Source organism: Myotis yumanensis, unplaced genomic scaffold, assembly GCF_028538775.1.
Source record: "Myotis yumanensis isolate MYYU_CA2020_CCGP unplaced genomic scaffold, mMyoYum1.0.hap1 SCAF_6, whole genome shotgun sequence".
Classification (NCBI taxonomy): domain Eukaryota; kingdom Metazoa; phylum Chordata; class Mammalia; order Chiroptera; family Vespertilionidae; genus Myotis; species Myotis yumanensis.
This window is the reverse complement of record NW_027223757.1, coordinates 18,505,395-18,528,759: the sequence shown is the minus strand read 5'-3', so window position 1 is coordinate 18,528,759 and position 23,365 is coordinate 18,505,395. Positions and strand designations below refer to the sequence as shown.

General features: G+C 36.5%; 1 protein-coding gene across 8 annotated transcripts in view; it reads left to right on the top strand.

Annotated features, from left to right (window-relative positions):
- Positions 1-23,365, top strand: part of PTPRK (protein tyrosine phosphatase receptor type K) — a 480,914-nt gene that overhangs the window by 104,342 nt on the left and 353,207 nt on the right. For all 8 annotated transcript variants that reach the window (XM_070417651.1, XM_070417653.1, XM_070417650.1 and 5 more), the window contains exon 2: positions 18,892-19,014. In XM_070417651.1, coding sequence (XP_070273752.1) covers positions 18,892-19,014 — 123 coding nt within the window. The remainder of the gene's footprint in view (positions 1-18,891; positions 19,015-23,365) is intronic.

Below are 23,365 nucleotides of genomic sequence, written 5' to 3'. Positions count from 1 at the left end.
ACTGACCCTTGAGTTTCCTTCCGCAGGGGAAAGGCTTGATCTTGAGAAGGTTGGAAGCACGGTTTTGAGATCCCTTGGTAGTTTCTTTTCTGGGAGGAAAACTTCGGAGAAACAGATGTTTTTCTCATCATTTTTCGTATCAGCTCTTTGTTGGGAACACAAAGAGCGTGGGATGCTTTTCTTTTAAAACATTATCTTTATTGTTGAAACTATTACATTTGACTCCCTTTTTTCTCCATTGACCCCCTCCACCAGGCACCACCCCCCAGGCCTTCAGAGCGTGCGATCCTTTCCAACGCCAGCATCCTTCTTGCCCTGGCTCCTGGGCTCTGGTAGTGAAAGCTCCCAGGACAGTAAGCTTATAGGAAGTTTAACTCTTCAACAGGTTCTCAGGTTGTTTCCCTGCTGAATTCCAGTTCTCTCTTTGTCCGCTTCCCATTATTTGAGAGGGGTAACTAAAAGTCATGTTTACTCCTTTTACCCTCAATTTTTTTCCTTCCTTTGTCTTTAGTACATAAATGGAATAGACTCAGTCTTATTTTTCACATTATGACTTCCTGCCCAAAATGTGTTTGGCCCTCAAATGTTTTCTTTACTGAAATATAAATATAGTAGTTCCCCTCCTATCCACGGAACATATGTATTGCCTCAAGACCCCTATTGGATGCCTGAGACCTCACATGCTACCCAAGTCTATGAATACTAATTTTTTTCTATGTATACATACTTATGATAAAATTTATACATTATGCACATTAAGTGATTAAGAACACTAATGAACAATAGATTAATAAAATAGAACAATTACCATAATATACTGTGATAAAAGTTATGTGAACTTGGTCTTTCTCTCCCAGAATATCTCACAGCAATTGTGCCTTATTTGTAGTAAATGGCTTGTTGTCACTTGGTTCAGGGGATTCCTTACTGAAGTATTCGTATAGCTATGACTTCTGGGATTGCTGTCTATTGGACCACGTTTACTGGTATGTCTTCCACCCGCAAATTTAAAGCTCTGTGGGGTGGAACGGGATGACTTGAGATTTTACCACACTACTCAGAACAGTGTGCAATTTAAAAATTATGAATTGTTTATTTCTAAAAAGTTTTATTTAATAGTTTCAGACCATGATTATTCATTTATTAAAATTAAAAAAAATATTTAGTTGTGTCAATTGTCCTGCGGCCTTGGACATTAAGCACAAGTTAAGTTGTTATATGATCCCTCATCCAGCTTTTTCTCAAGATTTAAAAACCTGCCCGGATGGCTTGGCTCAGTTGTTGAGCATCTGCCTTGATGGTTCAGTTCCGGTTAAGACACATGCCCAGGTTGCAGGCTCTCAATACCCAGTGTGGAGCATACAGGAGGCAGCCAATCAATGATTCTCTCTCATCATTGATGTTTCTACCTCTCTCTCCCTCGCCCTTCCTCTCTGAAATCAACACAAAAATATATTAAAAAAAGAATTAAAAACCTAAATTTTTAGAAAAGTGTCTCTTTCCTTTTATTTTTAGCATAGAAGCCTTAGCATTGAAGAATTCTGAGGTTGTTGGGGAGAAGGTTTGGAAGGTGACATACAGAGAATAGCTTTGCCAGGTTGAGCAAATGAGCAGAAATTAAGCACTTTTATTAAAGAAAAACCTGTATTACCTGACTTAACAGTCCTTACCTAATCTAGACTATTCCTACCATTTCCTCATTGTGCTATATGTATGTCAAGATATTAGTTACTTTAGTTATTCAGATAGATTGAAAAGTATACAAGTGTGTTTTTTTTTAAAACTCAGTATATTTTTAAAAAAATGTTTTTATTGGTTTTAAGGAGAAAGAAGGGAGACCTCCACTGGTGATCTAGCCTGCAACCCAGGCGTGCCCTGACCAGGAATCCAACCAGCGAACTCTTGGTTCATGGGTTGATGCTCAACCAACCACTGAGCCACACCACCTGGGCACTATACAAGCTTTTGAATCAGAGATATATAGGTTTCAGTTTATCAATTAATGGTTATGTGACCTTACCCAAATCAATGAGCTGCTCTCTACCTCAGTTTTCCAATTTGTAAAATGAGACCATTTTAACTGACTCTCTTTGTAAATATCAAATGAAATTAAATGTTCACATTAAATGAAAAATAATGGAAATTAACATTTGTAAAAATTAACATAGAATTAAATGAGATGTTTGTAAATATTAAATGAAAATATACCTATAGTGTCTGGCACATGAAATGTGATTTATAAGAAACACTTAGCTTATTTTCTTTTTAAAAACTTTGATTTTTTTTGAAGTGTTTAGTTTCTTTTATTCTATACTATATTGAGAAAGGCTTTGAAATGGCTTTATTTCATTAGATCAACTGGACAAAGTAAGAAAAGAAAGAATCTCCTCCAGAAGATGAGGTTTTGAAATAAGTAGTGGCAAAGCAATCCAACTTCTTGTCTGTCTGATTCATTTCTTAAAAATTAGATGAATGACAGACAATATTTGCTATCTTTTAAAAAAATCTTCTACTCTGAGAATGTAATTTGTGTACACTAGCAAAAAAATTTAAAAAATGGCTGATGGATTGCAGAGGTTCAATAAAAATTGTGGGGTGGGGTGCAATAGATTGAAAAGAATTTCAAGTATTTTTTTTCCTCTCCAATTGTGACCCATGAGACTAGTTCAGAGGGATCCTGGGATAGTCTCCCTCATCATCTACTGGTCTGGGGAAGTCAATTAACCTCAGGGACCCTAGTGTAAAAGGAGGCTATGATTTGATACCTTACCTACCTGGAGATGGGAAGGTATCCCATAAAATCTTGATGTCCCTTTGAGTTCTGGTAAAATCTTGATGTCTCTTTGAGTTCTGGTATTTACTTGTAGGAACTGAAGAAAATGTGGACTTTTTCTATGAGCACTTATATTACTTAATATTATAAGTACATTTAATGTGAATAGCCTTAGAATTTTTGGGACACGTCCCAAAGAATTTCTTTCTCTATACAATCCCTCTTAAAGGCTGAATGAATCCAGTATTTTTTATTCTCTCTCCAAGTTGTAACCCATGAGACATCAGAACACCAGTACTATAGTTTCTGCTTCTTTTAGTGACCTATTAACTTTTATTAGTCTTTAAAAACCAACAACAGGGTTTTTGAGGTCAATTAAATAGGATGGAAGAGAAAATTTAAGAAGTAGACATCAGTTCGGATAAAAAGTCAGCAGACATGAAGCTTTTGTTTTGAAAAGTTGGCTCAGCATGGAAGGGCAGTTCTCATTGTGATCATTATAGGCATGTTTCACAATACATGTACCTATACATCTCCTACTTAATAAACCTAGATTGTGGTCTAGCTTAATACAAAAAGTCACCTGTGCTTAAATAATCCTCAAAGTCCTTTCCAATTCTGAATTCTAGTGGTTGTATTACACTCAATAGGGTGCAGTCTTTGGGAAGATCTAAAGTCATTCCATCTGAACTGTCAAGTGATTTCAAAGCCATCATGGAGAAATACCATTGACACCACCCAGGTCGTGCCTTAAGATGAAGAGCATGAAAATATCCAAGCAGCTGCAGAGAGGCCATCTGTCCTGAGACTCTAGTGGACATTCCTGGACTGGGTGGAGAATGGTTCTTGATGGGCTTGATGATCTTTTGCATCTCCTGACATTTTCAAATTCCTTCATCCTCAATAAATGCATCTTTAGAGCAAGTGTAGCCCTGCATTTCCCCAGAAAATTAGGGTGGACTTCATTGAGATAAGGGGCAAAAGAATGTCCTTTTATGCACTAGTCTGAGCAGCATTCCATGTGGATAGACACTTGACAGATACCCTTGATACTGTGCTTCTCTTTCTTTATGGAATCGTTTTGAACTCGGTTGGAGTCAGGTTAGAATGTCACTGCCTTGTCCTGCTTTAGAGATCTGTAGGCGGGCTTAAATACAGTCAGCATCCTCAAATAGCTAGTTCAAGTAAATTAAATGCCCTCTACTACTGAGGAAATGTATGGGTTGTAGATGTTGAAATAAACTGGGTTAAAAATATTGATTACACAGATGCTAACTGAGAGAGGCACACATCCTTGCTCTCCCAACAGTTTCTCACTTGTAAATGGTATCTCGGAAGGGATGTCCAAATTCCTGGTATAGGCATGTAGACAGCTGAGTCACAGCTGCTGAAATGGGACTGGGCCTCCTCCCCTTCTCCAAGGAAGAAACAGGGAGAAACAAGTGAAATAGAACTAGTGCCAGTAGCTCACTTAACATTCACTGGCTTGAGAAGTGTATGAAATTCTTGGGCCAAGAGGGAGCCATTACTTGACTACATGGGAGTGTTTGGAACATGAAATCTGCTTTTCCCAAGGGAACTCTTGTAGTTGGCCATACTTGACACAAAAATGTATCTTCTTTCTCCAGAGATCTTTTCTGCATTTGTAGGAAAACCCGTGGTATCTGGCTTATGGTTTGCGGCTGCTTGTTTAGTCTACATTTTTGACTTGGTAATACCTGACTTTCCTGTTGGCTTTCTCCTCAAGTTTGATGCTACTCTTTCCTTTGAAGTGCTTAGTTTCATCCAATTAAAAACGGTTTAGAAATACCAGCTTTGCTTGGATTTAGATCCTGGGTTGGTACCTTTGCCAGCAAGGTGACTTTGAATAAATCTCTTAAGTTGAGGTAAAAAGCTTACCTTTAGTTTCTTCATCTAAAAAAAAATGGACATAATAATAGTACCCATAGGTTCATGTTGTTGTGAAGATTAAATGAATTACTTCACATGAAGGTTAATGGGAATATATGTGATTTTAAAAATGAAAAATAAAAACAACTAATGTTTATTTAGTGTATACTGGGCCTTATGAATAGTTTTAAATATTTTTTTTTGTATCTTAAAAATAACTGTTGGATATGGCCAATTTAGCTCAGTGGTTGTAGACCAGGAGGTCATGTTTCTATTTCCAGTCAGGGCACAGGCCTGGGTTTCGGGCTTGATCGCCTGGTAGGGGGTCGTGCAGGAGGCAGCCAATCAATGATTCCCTTCCTTCCTCCCTCCCTCCTCCTTCCACTCTGAAATCAATAAAAACATTTAAAAAAGACCGGTTGGCTTTACACTTTGTATTCTAATCAAATAGTTTCATTAATCTCCTTTGAGATCCACAAAGCCTTCCTAACTATTGTTTGTGAATTCTAATGCATCTAAAGATTGTAATCGCAAAACTGCATACCAAATCGCGCATTGTGTATTTTGTTGTTACTTGATGCTGTCAGTGTGTAGAGAATAGGTTTGATCATAGGCTCGAAATAAATTGCTCTCGATTCAGAGCTGAAATTATTATTATTTTTTAAACCTCCTTTCTCTGTATGAAAATACATGTTTATATATTCTGGTGCATAATGTATACAGTACTGTTGACTGGTTTAGATCTGACTTTTCTCCATGGTAACATCGAGATTTGAAAAAAAATACTGTATGTCTGGCATTCTGGGTTCTTGGAAAGATTTACTTTGTATCTTAAATGTTTAAGAGGAGGAGTGTGTTCATTTGGCTTTCTTGGGAGTCTTTGGTTGTTATTGTGATTATAAATTTAAGGCTGGGAAAAAGAGTTTTACCACTGAGAGCTCAGCCAAGTTAGTGTTGGGCAGGAAGTCAACTCTCCTGCCTTCAATTACTTACCCTGCATTTCTCTTCCCCTGTGATTCTAGACCAGTGTTTTATACTACTATAAATTTTATTCTTTGACTCAGAATTCTCACTTCACCTTTGGAGGTGTAATTAATGCCATTGAGTCAGATTCAATCACCTTTCACTCAATGAACATTTGTGGTCTTTAAAGAAATCATAGGTATTTCTTTTTAAGACTACATTTTGTGGTCATTGCTGCAAGCTGATGCAGGGCCACATGACTGTCACTAACTTTTAATCACTTTTAATGTTTTGGTAGAAATAATTTTTCTCAAAAACATCACCATATTATTGCTAATATCTCCACAGCAAAAATAAGTCTTTGTCTCTTTTACAGGATGCTTTGAATACATGAAAAGCAAATCCTTATATGAAGCATAGTCAGTGCTGTTTGGAGATTACTGAGGGGTGGGTTGTGGGTAGACTACAGAATCTTAAAAAAGGATGATTCTGATCTTGTGAGGATATTTGCTTGTAGATGTGATCACAGCAGGGAGAAGGTTCCTAACCTTACACATTTCCTTTTAGATGTGGGATTCCTTAACAGGTTGGAGTTAAAAACCTATTGAACAAGAATCTAAGTGCCTCTTTTTTATCTAAAATCCTTCTGTGTATATACAGGCAGTTCTTCAAGGGAGACAAGTTTACACAATTCATGGTAACATGAGTGGTCTACCTGTTATACCTGTATTCTGCTGCTTAGATTGAGTAGGTCACAAACCTCAACTATCATGTCCATCTAGGTCTCACCTTAGAGGTATCTATATCCCCGTCCTTAACCCCTTTGGACTCTTTAAGCTCTTAATTTTAATCTTTAGCACAGCTCCCCCCTTTCTCTCCCCAATTATCTTCTGTCCGTTTTCCAGCAGAGGTTTTCATTCCTCTGGGTCTCTACCTCCTATTTTCTCTAACCCAGTATCCTATCTTCCTGACACTATCCACTCTGTAAAGTAACTTGTTCTGAAAGAATCTTAATCAACTACAACTGCTTGGAATATCAGCTGATTACTTGCTCTGTACCATAATTTTCATGTCTTGGTTTCTTCATCTCTGCTTCCTCTGTTCTATTCATTATCTTGATCTAAGTAAGCTCTTTGTGAACATCCAAACTGTAGACTAAAATTAAACACAAAATTGAGAGATAAGAGGAAGGGACTTGAAGTTGGAAGATATTTTCCTGTTTCTCCTAATAAGTTTAACATGTGATTGCACTGGTTGATTGAATTGTAATCCATCTATTAAAAATTCTATTTCTAGGAATAGATTTTTCTTTCACTAATATCAGTTATTAGAAAAAATGTATTATTAAATAATGTTATGAGCAGTAGCTGCATAGTCACATCATGACCATGGAAATATATTAAAGCATTTCATATGGAAATGTGTATATGTATACTAGTACATTCTCTGACAAAGTTATAAATGTATCCTTTGCAGATGAAGTAGCATCAGAAATGTTTTTGACATGTTTGGTTCTCTGTTATGCCTTTGCATTCTGGTTGTACCCTCAGATGTTGCCTGAAGTTACTGAAGTGACAAGTGAAAAGGAGCTAAGCTATGGTATTTTATGTCAGTACAGTACTAGGAAGTTATGCTCAAAGTCATTCTTTAGATAACTTTGTTTTTGGCTGACTTACAATGGTATTGGTGTAATTAATCTTATCTTGAATGGGTAATTAAAATGTTACTTCTCATAAGTAGTTTCCTTTGTTTATTTTCTCAATCTGCTGAAATACCTCGTTGAAAGAATTAGTGGCTGGGGAAGGATACTTTGATGTCATTGATGTCCTATGACACATTCCTCCCTCCATTTGTGCACTTGATTCAACATTTCTTTTTTTTTTTTTTTTTTTAATATATTTTATTGGTTTTTTACAGAGAGGAAGGGAGAGAGATAGATAGAGAGTTAGAAACATCGATGAGAGAGAAACATCGATCAGCTGCCTCCTGCACATCTCCCACTGGGGATGTGCCCGCAACCCAGGTACATGCCCTTGACCGGAATGGAACCCGGGACCTTTCAGTCCGCAGGCCGACGCTCTATCCACTGAGCCAAACCGGTTTCGGCAACATTTCTTTACCTTTATAATATCTGTGGACCTTTGTTATTGTCTCAACATTTGCAAAATAATTGCTAGATTCTACCTTGTCCCTTAAAATATGTGTTGTTTTCATCTTCCCTAATTGGTTAGGTTCTCCATGTGAGTTAACTATTATAACCAGCAGTCATTAACCCAACATTTGTGATTGTTTTGCAAGCAATTTTGCTATAAGTGCCCTTCAAGCTTGAAAAGGTAGTCCTATTGTCTTTGGGTGTCATTGAAAAGACCTACAATAATTTGTTTTTGTTTTATTGAAGGGTTGGTAGCCCTAGCTTGTATTTATAGGACTCAGGAATGCAAATATGTTAACATTTATGTAGGGTAGAATTCCAGAAGTGTAATTGCAGGATGAAAAGGCAAGTGTATTAAAACTTTGATAAATAAAACCGGATTGCTCTCCAAAAAAGAAAGTGGCAGTTGCTCTCCTATTGTCATCCCACCTATGATCAACATTGGATATTATTAATCCTTCTAAGTTTTGCAAGTGATATAGACAAAACCCCTCACTTTTGTTGCAATTTGCTTTTACTTAAATAGCTGGGATGACAGATTTTTCTTAGGATTATTGGGGCGTTAATTAGGACAATTTGTTTTTTACTAATTATTTGCCAGGATGGCCTTGTCAGCGCCACATGGTAATAATGTCTTTTATTTTATCTATTTTTAGAGATTTGAAAGTTCCAAAATCTAAGCTACGCTTGAGGTGAGAAGACAGGAAAGCTGTCTTACTGCACAGCAGATACCAGACTTCAAACGCTAACTCACACTGCTACTGCTTTTCATCTATTATTCAAACCTTATTTGTCAGCTTCTCACCCCTCATATTTGAAATTAAAAATATCCAGGTTTGCCCTAGCCAGTTTGGCTCAATGGATAGAGTGTCAACCTGAGGACTGAAGGATTCTGGGTTTGATTCTGGTCAAGGGTACGTACCTCGGCTGCAGGCTCAATCTTAGGCCCCAGGTCAGGGCATGTGCTGGAGGCAACCAATTGATGTGTCTCTCTCATATCCATGTTTCTCTCTCCCCTTCTCTTCCACTCTCTAAAAAAATCAATTAAAAGATATCTTTGGGAGTGGATAAAAAAAAATCCAGGTTTTTATATTTCATTCTGAAGAAATTTGTTTGCTTTTATCAGTAAACTGTACAGCTTGATAGGTATAAAGTTGGTCATTATGCTTTGCAGTGGTTCTCAACCTTCCTAATGCCGCGACCCTTTAATACAGTTCTTCATGTTGTGGAGACCCCCAACCATAAAATTATTTTCGTTGCTACTCCATAACTGTAATTTTGCTACTGCTATGAATTGTAATGTAAATATCTGATATGCAGGATGTATTTAGGCGACCTCTGTGAAAGGGTCATTTGACCCCCAAAGGGTCACGACCCACAGGTTGAGAACCGCTGCTTTAGAGCAAGAACTGGAGAGGATATTAAAATAAGACTGTTAAATACATGGCTTATAATGCTTCAGCTCAATCCTCGATATTTGATGAGACAAAGATATTTCAAGTCTTTATATAGTTTTATACCTACTATTCTTGGGAACCATGAGACCCTCATCTGTGTGGAGTTTGCAGCAAAGAAACAATAACTTCTGCCTCAATTAAGTTATTTTTCCAAGCCCAGGGCTGTTTTCTGCACTAAAACATATTTCATATTTTTGAATTTTGTATGAAATTCTCATGTAGGCAGAGTCACCATCTTTAAAATATTTTTATCATGTAGAAATAGTTGATTTATAGTGGTTTTCATTTTAGGAGTCCTATGGGGGGGGCGGGGGGTGTCTGGGGTAGCATGAATTTCTAGCATATAACTGAATTTGTAATCATATAGCTTTATCTTTTTACAAAGGCCTAGGTATGTTGGGGTATTGTTGTAAGCTTATTTTCCCTTTTCTAATTCTTCAAATTATTGGTTATATTACTTTAAAAATCCCATGTAAATATAAAACAATAATAAGACTCACCTAGATGTTTTCTTAACTAAAATCCTAACTTAATGATGACTTAAATACAGAGCACTTAGATTTAATATCATTGGATATTGTGGTAGTAGGTAGAAGTAGAGATGGAAATGAAGCCAAATTGTTGTGTGTGTGTGTGTGTGTGTGTTTTGTTTTTTTTCTGTTGAGTTAGAGATGAGAAAATAAACATACAGTCAGACCTGAATCTTGGTGAGGCCCCATGTAAAACCTTATTCACCAGTTCTCGCAATTAGGACTCTCCATTAGGTCAGAATGGCCACTGACTTGCATGTCATTTAAATGTCATTGTATAGCAGTGATTTTCGTTGCTTGAGAAATCTTTATTTTATGTGGCAGTTCCACTAAATGGTAAACATATATGTACTCTCTAGAGCAAGGAACTTTGAGAAGAGAAAGTTATTATGAGTCAGGATTCAGTACTGACTTGCTAAGAAGTTGACACTTTCAAAGGCTAGCTAGTAAGCCTCACTAAACCTGTGGTTAAAGCCTAGAATGCTTCCTTTATGAGAAAAAGGGCAAAGGTCCCTGACAACAAGGTTTCTGACATCACTCAATGCCAGCGTAACGATTTTCTTGTGTTTGTGTGAGTGGCTTGTTAGCTGTGGACCTGGCCAAACTGTTTGTTTCAATGGTGCGTGGAGTGAGAACTAATTAATGTGTTCATAGCAGTAGTTACCTATTGATGGAAATAATGATATCTAGTTTATTTTATAAAGAAAATGGCAGAAAGAACCATAATTCTTTACTTTTAAGAATATAATTTAGTTAATTATAATTTCCTTGAAGTGTATTTCAAAGTCTTACAAAAATGTTTGAATTGTTGACCTTCTTAAAATGTAGCCAAGTACATTTAAGTTTCCTTTGCCAATCTGATATAAAACTTTAAATTCAAAGCCTCAGAGCAGATCTTTGCCCTTCCTCTAGGTCTAGGAGGTTGGGTTATGGAATTCCCTTTTACATGGCTTCAGCATTTAACAGAACTCTCTTCATAAATGAAACATGATCCTTTACCCATCATGCTTGAGTTGAAATTAGCCAGAATGTGTCTGATATGGGTGAAGTAGAGCCCATCAGGAATCCCTCCACAAGAAACAAAACAAAACAAAGAAATGTTTAAATGTGAGCCTGGGTGGTTTCCAATTTTACCAAAATGTAAATATGGTTTTAGTTGGGAATTTTATTTTTCAGTACATTTACTTTCAATTACTTTGTCCAATGGCTTTCTCTAGATTGTGTATCTAACACTAAGCAAAAAAAGATGAGATTTTACTGGATTAGATAAAAGGATAAAAAATAGGAAAAGACACTTGGGTAAATACACTAATGATCTTTGGAGAAGCACTTAGTTTCTTATCCTAGGATTAATGTGAGGGCTACTGCAAAAATTGCCCGAACAAAATTGCTTTTAATTTATTGTGATGTTTTAAAGCTAGAAAAGGCACTTGTTCATACTTGTTTCGGGGGAGAATAGGTGAATTTTAAAGGTTGTCAAGCAAGAGTGACAGGACAGTGTTATGATCATACAAATTCTCAGCCTTGTCTACCTATTTAAATAAAATTATTTGCTGACATTACTAGTTAATCAGTGAGGCTTTTATTGCTCTCTCTGTTAAAGACCCTCTGCTGTCTGTGGCATCAGGCCTGAGGGGCTGCCATGTGATGTGGTTCAAAGTTTACTACAGTTTATCCTCAGAGGATGAGGCACTACCATTTCATTACCTGGGTGATGGTTAAGAGTAAAGAACGCACTGTGCCTGGATCCAGGTCCTGGCTCTGATATTTTCTTGTTCTGTGAACCTGGTGAGATACTTTTCATGAGTAGTTCCTTTTATATTTTAATATACCACTTTTCATCTGTGAAATCATTTCTATGGCTGTTTGGCATGTAATCAGTCATTAACTCCATAATGAGGTTAGATGAAGTCACATACACAGTATCAGGGCTTACCGGGTCTCTCAGGCTTATTTTGGGACTTCAGCTTGTGCCAGAGGCCTGAAAGGTAGATCCAGAGACTTGGATTGCTCACACCTGTCTTCTGGGTCCCCTCCCATGATGGACATATGCTTACATGTGTTTCAGACAGGGAATTGCTAGCTTTTTCTATTTCTTTTTTAAAGTATTTACTTTCCTGATTCACACAACTACTCTTCATTTTATTTTAGTTATAGAAAGAACTCTGGACTTGTGACCTATAGAAGAAGAAAAATAAATGATTGAGTTGTTGGTTTGTAACCTTGGGAATGCCCTAGGTAAAATTCGAAACTGGCCTCTGTACATGGAGGGTGAGAAGAGACCTAAGAACGAAGCAGACCACTCCGGTTGGTAGGTGGCAGTTTTAACAAGCAAGAGAACTTCCTTATGATGCCTCCATGGGTGGTCACAAGATGGGTAGATCCTCACACCTGCCTGCCCGCCAGCATCCTAAAGGTTTATATAGAGTCCTTAACAGGGTTCAGTCATGAATACCATTCAGATGGTCTCAACAACACATTTCTCTCTGAAGGCTGCTTCAGTGGGTGGAACATCTATTCCTAGGACATGGGAGGGGATCCAATTGCCTGGGTCCAGGTCTTGGGTCAGCGAGTGGTCATGTCCTCTCATTGACCTCCTCCAACTGAGTGAATAATGTATTCCTGTGTTCCTACACACTATGTATGTAAATATTTGCGTGCATGGATGCCATGTATATGCTGGGACACAGTGTTAAATATATTACCCTTTGTGGTCTTAAAAGTTTGAAGCCTATATGAGCGGACCTTAAAAGTGTCTTTAGCTCCCTCATATTCTCACTTTTTACTTATCCCTCTCTCCAGCCGGGCAATCTGATTTAGTTTTAGGCATATTATTGTAAGTCAGAGGCTATTTCAGCTTCCTGGCTGTGGCTATTGCTTCTCATGTTGATATATAGGAAAGAAAATTGAGTAATATAGAGGTGCGGCAGAAATCAAAGATCCTTGGCTGTAAGCTTTTAACCAGACTGTGCACCACCCATAATTTTCAGAATGCTTAGTAACCCAGTGATCTAAGTCAGGGGTTGGTGAGCTATGGCCCACAGGCCAAAGCCAGCCTGCCACCTGTTTTGGTAAATAAAAGTTTTATTTGAATATAGCCATACTCCTTTGTTAGGTATTGTCTGTGGCTCTTGCTACAATGACTGTTAGGTAGTTGCAACAGAAATGGTATGGCCTACAAAACCTAAAATATTATTAACTGGCTTTCTGCTGATAAAGTTTGCTAACCTCTGATCTAAACGAAGGTGTTTTTCTAACTGAAAGCATATCTGATGTGAGTGTTCAGGGAATCCTGATTGTGGTAATATGGTAATATTGCCTTTATGGAAATTCTATTTAGTTTTCCTGGGTAAGTTAAATGGAAGCCATAAGTTTCTTCCTCATTTAGGCTTTAGTGGTTTAATATGTGTATAGGGTTTCACTTGTATAGCATATATACAGAATCAACTGTAAAGAATGGAGCATGACAAAAAGGGTGCTTTAAAATCAAACTTGTTGAGTGTTAGGGTCTTTACAAGTATTATCACTAATCCTCATACCACTGTACTGTGTCTATTATTATCTTGATTTTCCTGGGGAGGAAATAGAAGCTCCAAGCAGCAAAATAACAAAGCTATGTATCTACTTAGTCATCACTCCGGGCTGCATCTACAAACACTGTCTTTCTTCTACCATCTAAGTCAGTGATTCTCAACCTTCCGAATGCCGCGACCTTTTAATACAGTTCCTCATGTTGTGGTGACCCCCAACGATAAAATTATTTTCGTTGCTACTTCATAACTGTAATTTTGCTACTGTTATGAATCGTAATGTAAATATCTGATATGCAGGATGTATTTTCATTGTTACAAACTGAACATAATTAAAGCATAGTGATTAATCACAAAAACAATATGTAATTATATATGTGTTTTCCGATGGTCTTAGGCGACTCCTGTGAAAAGGTCATTCGACCCCCAAAGGGGTCGCGACCCACAGGTTGAGAACCGCTGATCTAAGTAGTGGTGTGTGCCAGTTCCTTAAAATTCCTTAGGTCTTATTAATTGAAATATAGGAGATTTTAATCTCATTTCTCAGCAAAGATAGAGGGGAGTGAAATTGGACTTATTCCATTCTGGTTAATTCAGTCCTATGAAAGGAAGACTGTTTGGTCAGTTGGAGTATAGCATTTGCTTTGAATCATAGACAATTTCAATAGAAGTCTTACAAGCTAAATAATCTTGGATTATATATATTAAATATATATTCTTGGCTGGAAATGGAATTCTTCGGATGAACAGTTAGATAATTTGTGGGTGTATTTGAAATGAGTTCTTCTCTCATCATTAAGAGTCCTTTGTATCATTAAGTGATAGGTTTAGATTTCTACAAATGTGCTTCAATTCCTTTCCTTTATGAAGGAACTAGCTCACATAATATTTTCACATACTAATTAACTACAAGCAGGGCAAAGGGACTTTTTCTGGATTTGACATGATTATCTTTTAAGGAATTCTGATTCATAAATTTTGTTATTTTTCTTCAGTTGTTCCACTTTGGTATTGAACCAGAGCAATGTATTATGACCAGTGACTCATACCATGCCCTCAAAGGCATTAGTCCTTTGCATCTACTTGGGATATTTCTTCCTTTTTGAATTTTAATACTTAAATTGAGAAAAAGTGTTACCCATCCTTAGAGCAGATATAAACTACACAACCATTGATTATAATATGACAGTTTTTATTTTGTACTTACAGTGTTCTCAGAAGTTTAGAGTTGAAAGGAAACAAAAATTATATATACATACACACTAAGGTATCCCAGAAGATTTCAGATGAAATATGAACTTTATTTAAAAGCATCAATTTTTACACTTTTTCCAGTAGTCTATTTTTCTGGGCATAGACTATATGAACTCAGATTATAAATGGAATTACATTTAAGATATTCAGTAATAAATTTCTTTTTGTTCTTTTGAACTGTAATAAGTTTGGGTTTTTTTGTTCTTTTGATTTTTTTTTTTGTAAAATGTGTTGGCTTCTTTGTAATGAGTTTTGGGGAATATACCAGTAAACTTATATTATGATTTTGGATTAGCATAGATAAAGCTGACCTTTTCAAAGTTAGTTTAATTCAGTATGCATGTGTCCTGATGTGACATGATTAATCTTTCTTTACATCCTTAATAGAGAAAAGATTTTTTCCAAAGTTGATGATCACTTAAGTGAGCAAATTTGTGTATCCCATCTTAATTCACAATTGCAAAATTTAATTTGACCATTTCTGAGGGTCATAAAACAGCTGTGCTGTTATTGTTGCCAACCCATTTTGCCCAAGACTTTCTTCTTACTTTTTAAAACTATATTCCACGTAATTAAAAAAATAAAAAGAAATTTTGTCTGTATCTTTAGTTGAACAAAGTGTGTTCTTTACAGATAGTATAGAACTGTGAAAGATAATTCTGTCTAATTCTTGCTGTTATACTCAATCAGAAAGTTAAGACTGGTCAGATGAGAATGTGGAAGATCCTAGTACAATGGATTAAAAAAAAAATTCTCCTTCATAAAATGTTCAGAGCTGTCCAGGACCCTGTTGACTTTTTATTTTTTTTTCAGTTCAACTCTGTTCTCAATCAACCCGACCCTGTATTTTACTGAGAAGCTTGACTTCAGAAAGGATTTGAGTTTCCAATCCATTCTGCAGAAAGGGTCTCTATTTTCACACTCTCTCACAGAGCCACCACCAGCTGTTTAAATAAGCAGTCAAGAGTCTCTGGAAATGCTAGATGTTTAGGTCATATAATGTTTGGGTTAGAGATAGTTGTTTTTGTTTTTTGAGCGGGGGCGGGGGGGGGGGGGCAGGTACCTAGTATTTCAGTGAGGGTTTAGGAATGGACAGAAATTCTGGCAAGTCCAAATTGGCATGATTTTTATTTTTAGGTAAGTAGCTTGCAAAGCCTTGTAAATGGCTTGCTCTAGTGGAAGCCAACAGAGGGATTAGCAAGCTGTGAAATGGCTATTCAGCAGTAATTATCCTCTAAGAGTCCAGGAACTTGTCACCATTCCCTGACATGATTTGCAGGTACTTGCTATGGTCTTATACCCATTAGCAAATACAACAACTGAGAATGTAAATGTAAGATGTTTCCTTGCTCAATTTTCATCCCCTCTGCCTAACTAAATTTCTTGAACATCATTTCAGTATTGTCTTCTTTTCTTCTTCCATTTAGCTCAGTGAAACTGTAAAATTCACGAGTTATGTTTCTATTCATGAATTAGAACCCTGCTAAGGTATTTCTCTTAAATAGATTATAATACTACACATAGAGTTGTCTTGAACTCAGTAACATGTATATAGAATATTATGTATTTATTATAAAAGACTTTATATCTAGGCTTTCTAGTGGGCTTTAAATGGTGAACAGGGATTGTGTATAATTAAATCAGCTCAAGATATAGTATGTCATATCTATTATAAAGTTGAATAAAATTCTCTACCTCCATATTCCGCCCCCCCCCCCCCCCCATTCCTCTTTAAACTGTATATGACTGCTGGAATTGTTATTATTATTACTTTTATTATAATTATTTTTAAAAATATGGCTTGGATTATGTCATCTAGTACATTGCATTAATACAATGTACAAAATAGTACAAAATACTTTACAAAAAAGATTAAAAAAAACCCTTTTACTAAAGATTTATTGAGATGCTCTATATGTGGTGTACGGATATATGGTACCTCTTAGATTATAATTTATTTTAAATTAAAAGTGTTCTTAACACTGAAGTCAAGTGGACCAGGAGCTATTTCCAAGACTCTTGACTGATTAGGCAGTGATGCTCAACAAACTGTAGGGGTTGACCCACTTTTTTTGCAGAGCTACTCCTAGGTATTGCTTTTCAGAACCTGGAGTCTAAAATTAACAATGGCTATGAAGGACAGCAATTAAGGCCATTTGTCTTTCAAATGAGCCAATGTAGGTTCCACTGGTAGTTTAAATTTACACACAGAGGGTACTCACCATTATAAAGGGCAGTGGGGGCCCTCAAGGCATGTGTGGCAAAGCTATAAGTCATTTTGGGGTTGATAGCAAATTATGTTTTGCAAATAACTTTTCCTTGCTATGTAAAGATGCATTTCCTAGCAACTTCTTTTCAATGATTGATTTTAAATTAAAAATGCATTATTTTTTTATGAGAGCATTTTATAGAAAGGCTATTTTAAGCATATTTAAAGGAGAGTATTATACTTATCAAGCTGCTGAAGTTTAGTTGTTTTAAAGGGTTGATGTAGTTATATGAGTGAGTCAAGGATACCCACATCCATATTCTGCTTTGAAAAAGGTCGTTGGGGCTAAATGCCCTCTGGACATCTCCCATCTTGCCTTCATTGCTTGGGATGCTCGCTTGTTTCTCTCATTAGTAAGGGACCTTAACTTTTTTTCATATTCAAATTGACAAACTTTTGATGAGGAAAATGAATTCCTTGTCTACTGAGAATTTATAGGACCGCAGTTTACCACCCCTTTGTCTCCTGTTTGGTCACAGAATTCACTGAGTTTCTTCATAAAGATTCCCCATGGAAACTAAACAAATAAGCTACTTGAAAGGAGACAGGTTATTGGATTCCCTCATTAAACCCGCCGCTGGATTTTCATTAGTACTAATCCATCTTCTTTCATGATTAGACATATAGGCCAGTTCTTATTTTCATGATTTGAATAAACAAAATATGTTGAGTTGTATGTGCCTATATATATATATGGGCTGGAAAAGCAAATGTAATTAATCTCTCTGTCATAAAATTTTCCCTGAAAATAAAGCCAGGAAAAATGACTCATGTAAAGGGGAAAAGCTACCTCCATTTAAAAAAGCAGTTATTAAATGAAGCGGAAGTGGTAGGTGTGATTATTGGCTAATAGGATTGGCTTCATGCTTCAGTTTCCCCCCTCCTATTGTCATAATTGTGTATGAAAGTAATCTAAATAAGATGTTGAATAATTTTAGACTCTATAAAGCTTTAATTGTTTCATTTGCTATTATAAGTGATACCAAAAAAAGTGGGTGTTTTTGAGTCCGAAAATAGAAGAATGAAGTCGCGGACAAAAACGATTAATGGAACCAAAGTTTACTGGGAGAAGCCAGTCCTGGAAAAGGTGCAGCTGGGGTTCCGGGAGCAGCCTAGTGTCCAGAGCTTCCTTTCCATATTACAGTCGGGAGTAGTTTAGTGTCCAAGCTAATAGAAGTCTAATAGTCCATATGTGGAGGCCCACATGGCCATAAGCCACATGGGCACAGGGATGTGCTCCCCCTCCACCCGACTCTGAAACCAAGGTTAGTCAGGAACCCATTGCGTGCAGGGGAGAAGAGAGAAAGAGAGCAAGAGGAAGTATGTGCCTTCTAATTTAGGGGGTGGGTAGTCTTGCTAGCTCCTAATTGGTCTTTTCAAAGAATGTTGCCTTAGCAATATCCTTTTGATTGGTTTATACACCTTACTGCCTTGTGATTGGTTATCTGCAGGCTGCCTGTCTTAGCAATACCCATACATTTTAAAGTTCATGCCTCTGGCATGTGTCCCCTTCCTTTCCCGCCCCGTGGGGTGCCTCAGGCACTCCCTCTAGTTGGGTTGCCAGTTGTACCTCCTTTTCCATGGTCCCACCCCTATCTACCTAGCTTCCTTCTGTCTCATAAGTAGATTTCAACGTATTCTTTCAAAGCAAGGAACTTGATAAGACTTAAGTACTAACTTCACCTTTTTGAACTTGCATTATGGAGAAAGACTGTTTTTATTCTTTTTCTGTTTCCTGTTATATCCACTAAAGTTGTTAAAAACTATTTAGATTCTGTGTGGTTTATACCTTTCAGGTAAGACTCCCTATATGTGTATTTAACACTATACATGTATCTCATATTATTTTTGGTATTTTAAAACCTGTGCTTCAGCCTTCCTGTTGAGGTTCCAACTGGAGCTACTGATAGAAATTTTAATTTATGTGAAAATTTAACAGGATAGTTTCATTTATTATTAAAATTATAGTACTACATTACATATTCAGTATGTTTCCTTCTCCAGCATGTTCTTCATTTTTAGCATGCCTATTTGGAATGTAGCAATCTAAATGTTCTTCTTTTCCCGGTTTAGGTGGCTGTACTTTTGATGATGGTCCAGGGGCCTGTGATTACCACCAGGATCTATATGATGACTTTGAATGGGTACATGTTAGTGCTCAAGAACCTCATTATCTGCCACCTGACATGCCTCAAGGTGAGTATCATTTTGTTTTACCCAGTTTTGGGGGAATGGCTTTGGAATATGTAGCTTCTTCTTACTAGTATTATAGGTATAACACAATAGTTTAATTGTTACAATACACTGCTATGGTCAAGCTACTTGACCACATCAAAGAGCTTTAATATATTCTTTGTTTTTCCCTCAGTAACTTTCTTTAATCCTATTGCTCTTCATGAGCTCACTATGTCTTTGTTATCTCTGACTTTGGAAAAATATTGTTTTCTTCTTAGTCCTATGTAATAAAAAGTCAAATAGAAATGAAACCAAGAAATGAAAAATAAAAAAAGTAAAATGAAGAAAAAACAAAGTTCTTTCAAAATAATCTAAAATGTGAGTTCAGCTCACTGGGTACCTGTACAGGTCTGATCCAATTAGACTGAAGGAAGGAAGGATCTTTACTTCCTGGTGGGGAGATTGCTTTTCTTGTTGTCCCTGGTCATGCGCATGCCAGTGGCTCTGAGGAAAGGCAGCCTGGAGACCAAATTGTCAAATAGAGAAGGTCTTTTCTGAGTGAAATGTAGAAAAGAGAGCTGAGCCTTGTTCATTCTTTACCCTGACCTTGTTAAATCGTTAGGTTATTGGTTTTGTGAAATTATATATTTCCTTATTGCTTAAACCAGTTTGAGTTGTGTTTTCTCTTAACTAGCTTAGGACATAAATATATGCATATCACTTTATACAGGATCAGACTAATATATGTGACTCTGATTCTATATATTAATTTGGAATTCATGCCAAACCCTGTGTATATATGTTTAACAACATTTATTGTAAAAATTGAGTATGCAAATGGGAATTTTAAAATACTGTACTAAAGAGAATAAACTGTTCCCTTCCCATATTTAGAAAGAAACAAATGTGGTATAATGATACACTATGTACAGTCATCCTATATAATAAAAGCCCAGCGACTGAATGGGGGAAGACCAGAATGACCGGTCGACCAGTCCCTATGATGCACACTGAGCACCAGGGGGCAGACGCTCAACACAGGAGCTGCCCCCTGGTGGTCAGTGCACTCCCTCTGTGGAGCGCTGCTCAGCCCAAAGCTGGGCTCATGGCTGGCACCTCTTGGGGTGACTCGTCCTGGACTCCCACAACTAAATATAATAATATTTAACAATGTAATATAATAGTATACTATATAACACATAATCATCAATTGTAATATATAATCATACATAATTGATGCGCTATTACTAATAATTTCAGTTTTAAAATACATTTTCAGTATTTTTACTGTGAGTCCTTTAAAATACTTTAATCTTTATGAATTTTCTAAATTCAGAAAAGCCTTTCTAAAATGAGGGTGAATTTCACATGACATTTTTAGACATAGCTGATGGAAATGTCATTTCTGGTGATTGAACTTGCTAAATAATATGATATGAAAAAAAACAAAAATTGGAAGCATCAACAATAAACAATAACACACCACAAGTACACAAAGAAAACAAAACTGAATGTTACATACATTTCCAAAGTATGGTTTTAAATGAATATAGTAAACATATCCTTTGGAACGTTTTTAATTGGTTCACCTTTTAAGAGTATGATGTTTCTTTGAGAGTAGGGTGAAGTACATCTGCTTTCTGTTCCAAATTGTCACTTTCCTTGGCTGAGTAGGCAAATGGTTATTTGTGAAGCTGAACTGAGCCATAAGTTTCTTGCGAGAGGAATAAATTGATACTAGGTGGCTGACACCCTTGGCTTCTTAGTTTGACCCTTACGTGTCAGCAGACTCATTTATTTTTGTGCATAGGTTTGTATTTTTCCTTCCAAGGTTCATAACCTTATTTTCCTGGTACATGTTAATTAAAGAAACTCCTGTAATATTTCACCTGGGTTTTCTCTGTGGTATATTTAGACCAATTTTTTAAAATCTGAAATTAAAAAGGGGTGGGCTGTAATGCACACATTCTCACTGTTTATCATCAGAGAAACAATCAGAAATATGTTGATTTATGGAAATGTTACCATTGTTAATTACCACTGAAGATGGGTAATGAATAGGTGAAGAGATACTGCTCAGATGACCTTGTTGGCTCACCTTTGATGAACAGCTTAATAGGTGGTTACAGTACAGAATGATATGCACAGAAAATGAAAGTGTTTGAAATTCAGCCACATCTCCCAATTAGTAGGACATTAAGTCATTAATCATGCAGAGGAGGAAGAAAGGTCATGGCCGAGTTATTTTTTGCCAAATGTAACTCGTGTTTAGTCTTCAGAGAAGGTGAAAGAGAGCATCCATTCTTATATTCTTCGTTTACTGGTCTCTTTTTACAATATATACCGTTTTTGCCCTATTTTCCTTCTGTTTTCCTTTAAAATGCTCACTGAACATTATCTGTTCATAAGATGGAAAAAAGGATACATTTGGATTTATCATTAAAATTTAATGAACAATCCATTTATTTTCAAATAAATTGTCAGGCATGTTTCCTTTTTACATTTACTTAAAAAAACAAAACCCCTCAAATATTTGGCAGTTCTAAAGTAAAGAAGTCTGGATTATGATACAAACTGGTATTGAACTATTGAATTCTCCGTAAAATACATGGGCATTTTTAATTGGCTTCATTTTATTGACCTTTTTGGACTGGAAAAAATAGAAGGGAAGAAAGGCAGGGTCAATAAATAGATTAGAAAAAAAGAAGATTGAAGATGGGTAGAAGAGTACATAAAGCAAAGAAGAAAATTTTGTTCTGCCTTGAAGGCATAATGCCATCAATATTTGCTTACAATGCTTTTTCAGCAGTTCCTACCCCCACACTACCTTTGTCAGGTGACTGAGAGGGTGGCTGAAAGGCCTGCTATAAACATTTCTAAAAATGTTCTTTTAGCCTGCCCAGCATGAGCATTGACCTATGAACTAGGAGGTCATGGTTCCATTCTCCGTCAGGGCATGCCCACGTTGCTGACTTGATCCCCAGTGTGAGGCTTGCAGGAGACAGCCAATCAATAATTCTCTCTCATCATTGATGTTTCTATCTCTTTCTCTCTGTCTCTGAAATAAATAAAAAAATATATTAAAGTTTATTTATTTCAGAGAGGAAGGAAGAGGGAGTGAGAAATGGAAACATCAATGATGAGAGAAAATCATTGATTGGCTGCCTCCTGCATGCTCCATACTGAGGACTGAGCCTGCAACCCAAGCATGTGCCCTGACTGGGAATCGAACCGTGACCTCCTGATTCTTAGGTCAACACTCAACCACTGAGCCACACCGGCAGGGAAAAATCTCAGAGGTTTTGAATGATTAGTTATCTTTCCACTTATCCACCCATCAAACTCTTACCCATTCTTACTGTGTCTAGTCAGGTTTCATCTGCTTTGGGAACATTTTCCTGACTGGCTTCGAATTCATGTATTTCTTCTATCTTCATATCCAAATATGCTCCCAGTGTTCTTTGTAGTTATTTCAATTGCAGCTATTATAGTATTGTTATTTGCATCCTTCTCTCCACTAAGCTGCAGGGTCCTCATGAACATAAACTATACTTTTCATCTTTGATTTCCCAAGATACTATTTCATTTTGCTCAGGCAAAAATGTCAACTTATATAATGTGGTTTAAAATAATTTGGGCAGGTGGTAAACCAAAAAGGTGTTTCTCTTGTTAGAAAATTAAGAAAAAATTTCACCATTTTCCAAGTATTATGTTCAGTTCAATATAAGTTTTAATATAATTAGAAGACCTTCACATAACTATTAATATTTGGCTTTTGCCATAAAATTGATTCACCTATTTATTTTGGATATAATTTTAAATGTTTTTAATACTACCAAGAAGTAGTTCCCTTTATGATCTCTTTGTCTGCCTTTTGTCAAATTAATTTCTGTTTACTACTCCTTGAAAGTCTGGCATATAAAAAAGCAAAGCCACAAGGAATGAGATATATGGAACTAGAAATTGCTTTTCATCTCAAGTACATCTGTGTCCATGACTTTGTTTGTTAGACATTCTTTTATTATGACCTTATGAAGCGAATTCATTTGACCATTTTGCTATGTGTTCTGTCTTCTATCTGAGCGTAGGGATCATGATTGACATCTCAGTACATTTATCTTTTACTGTAATTATAACTGCTTTTTCTTTTTAGCAGGTTCCTGTAAAATGACTAATTGAATTTTAGTTGAGAGTCTCCAGAGTACCTGTTTGACAGTATTTAAAGTTATGGCTATATTGTATCCCACTTTCATGCCCCTGCATTTCACTGAAAATAATATGTCAACATGTAGAGTTTCTTCTGTAAAATGGACACACACAGTGTATGTATGGTAAAATACAAAAACCCTCTGCCATTAAATTAATCTGGAGA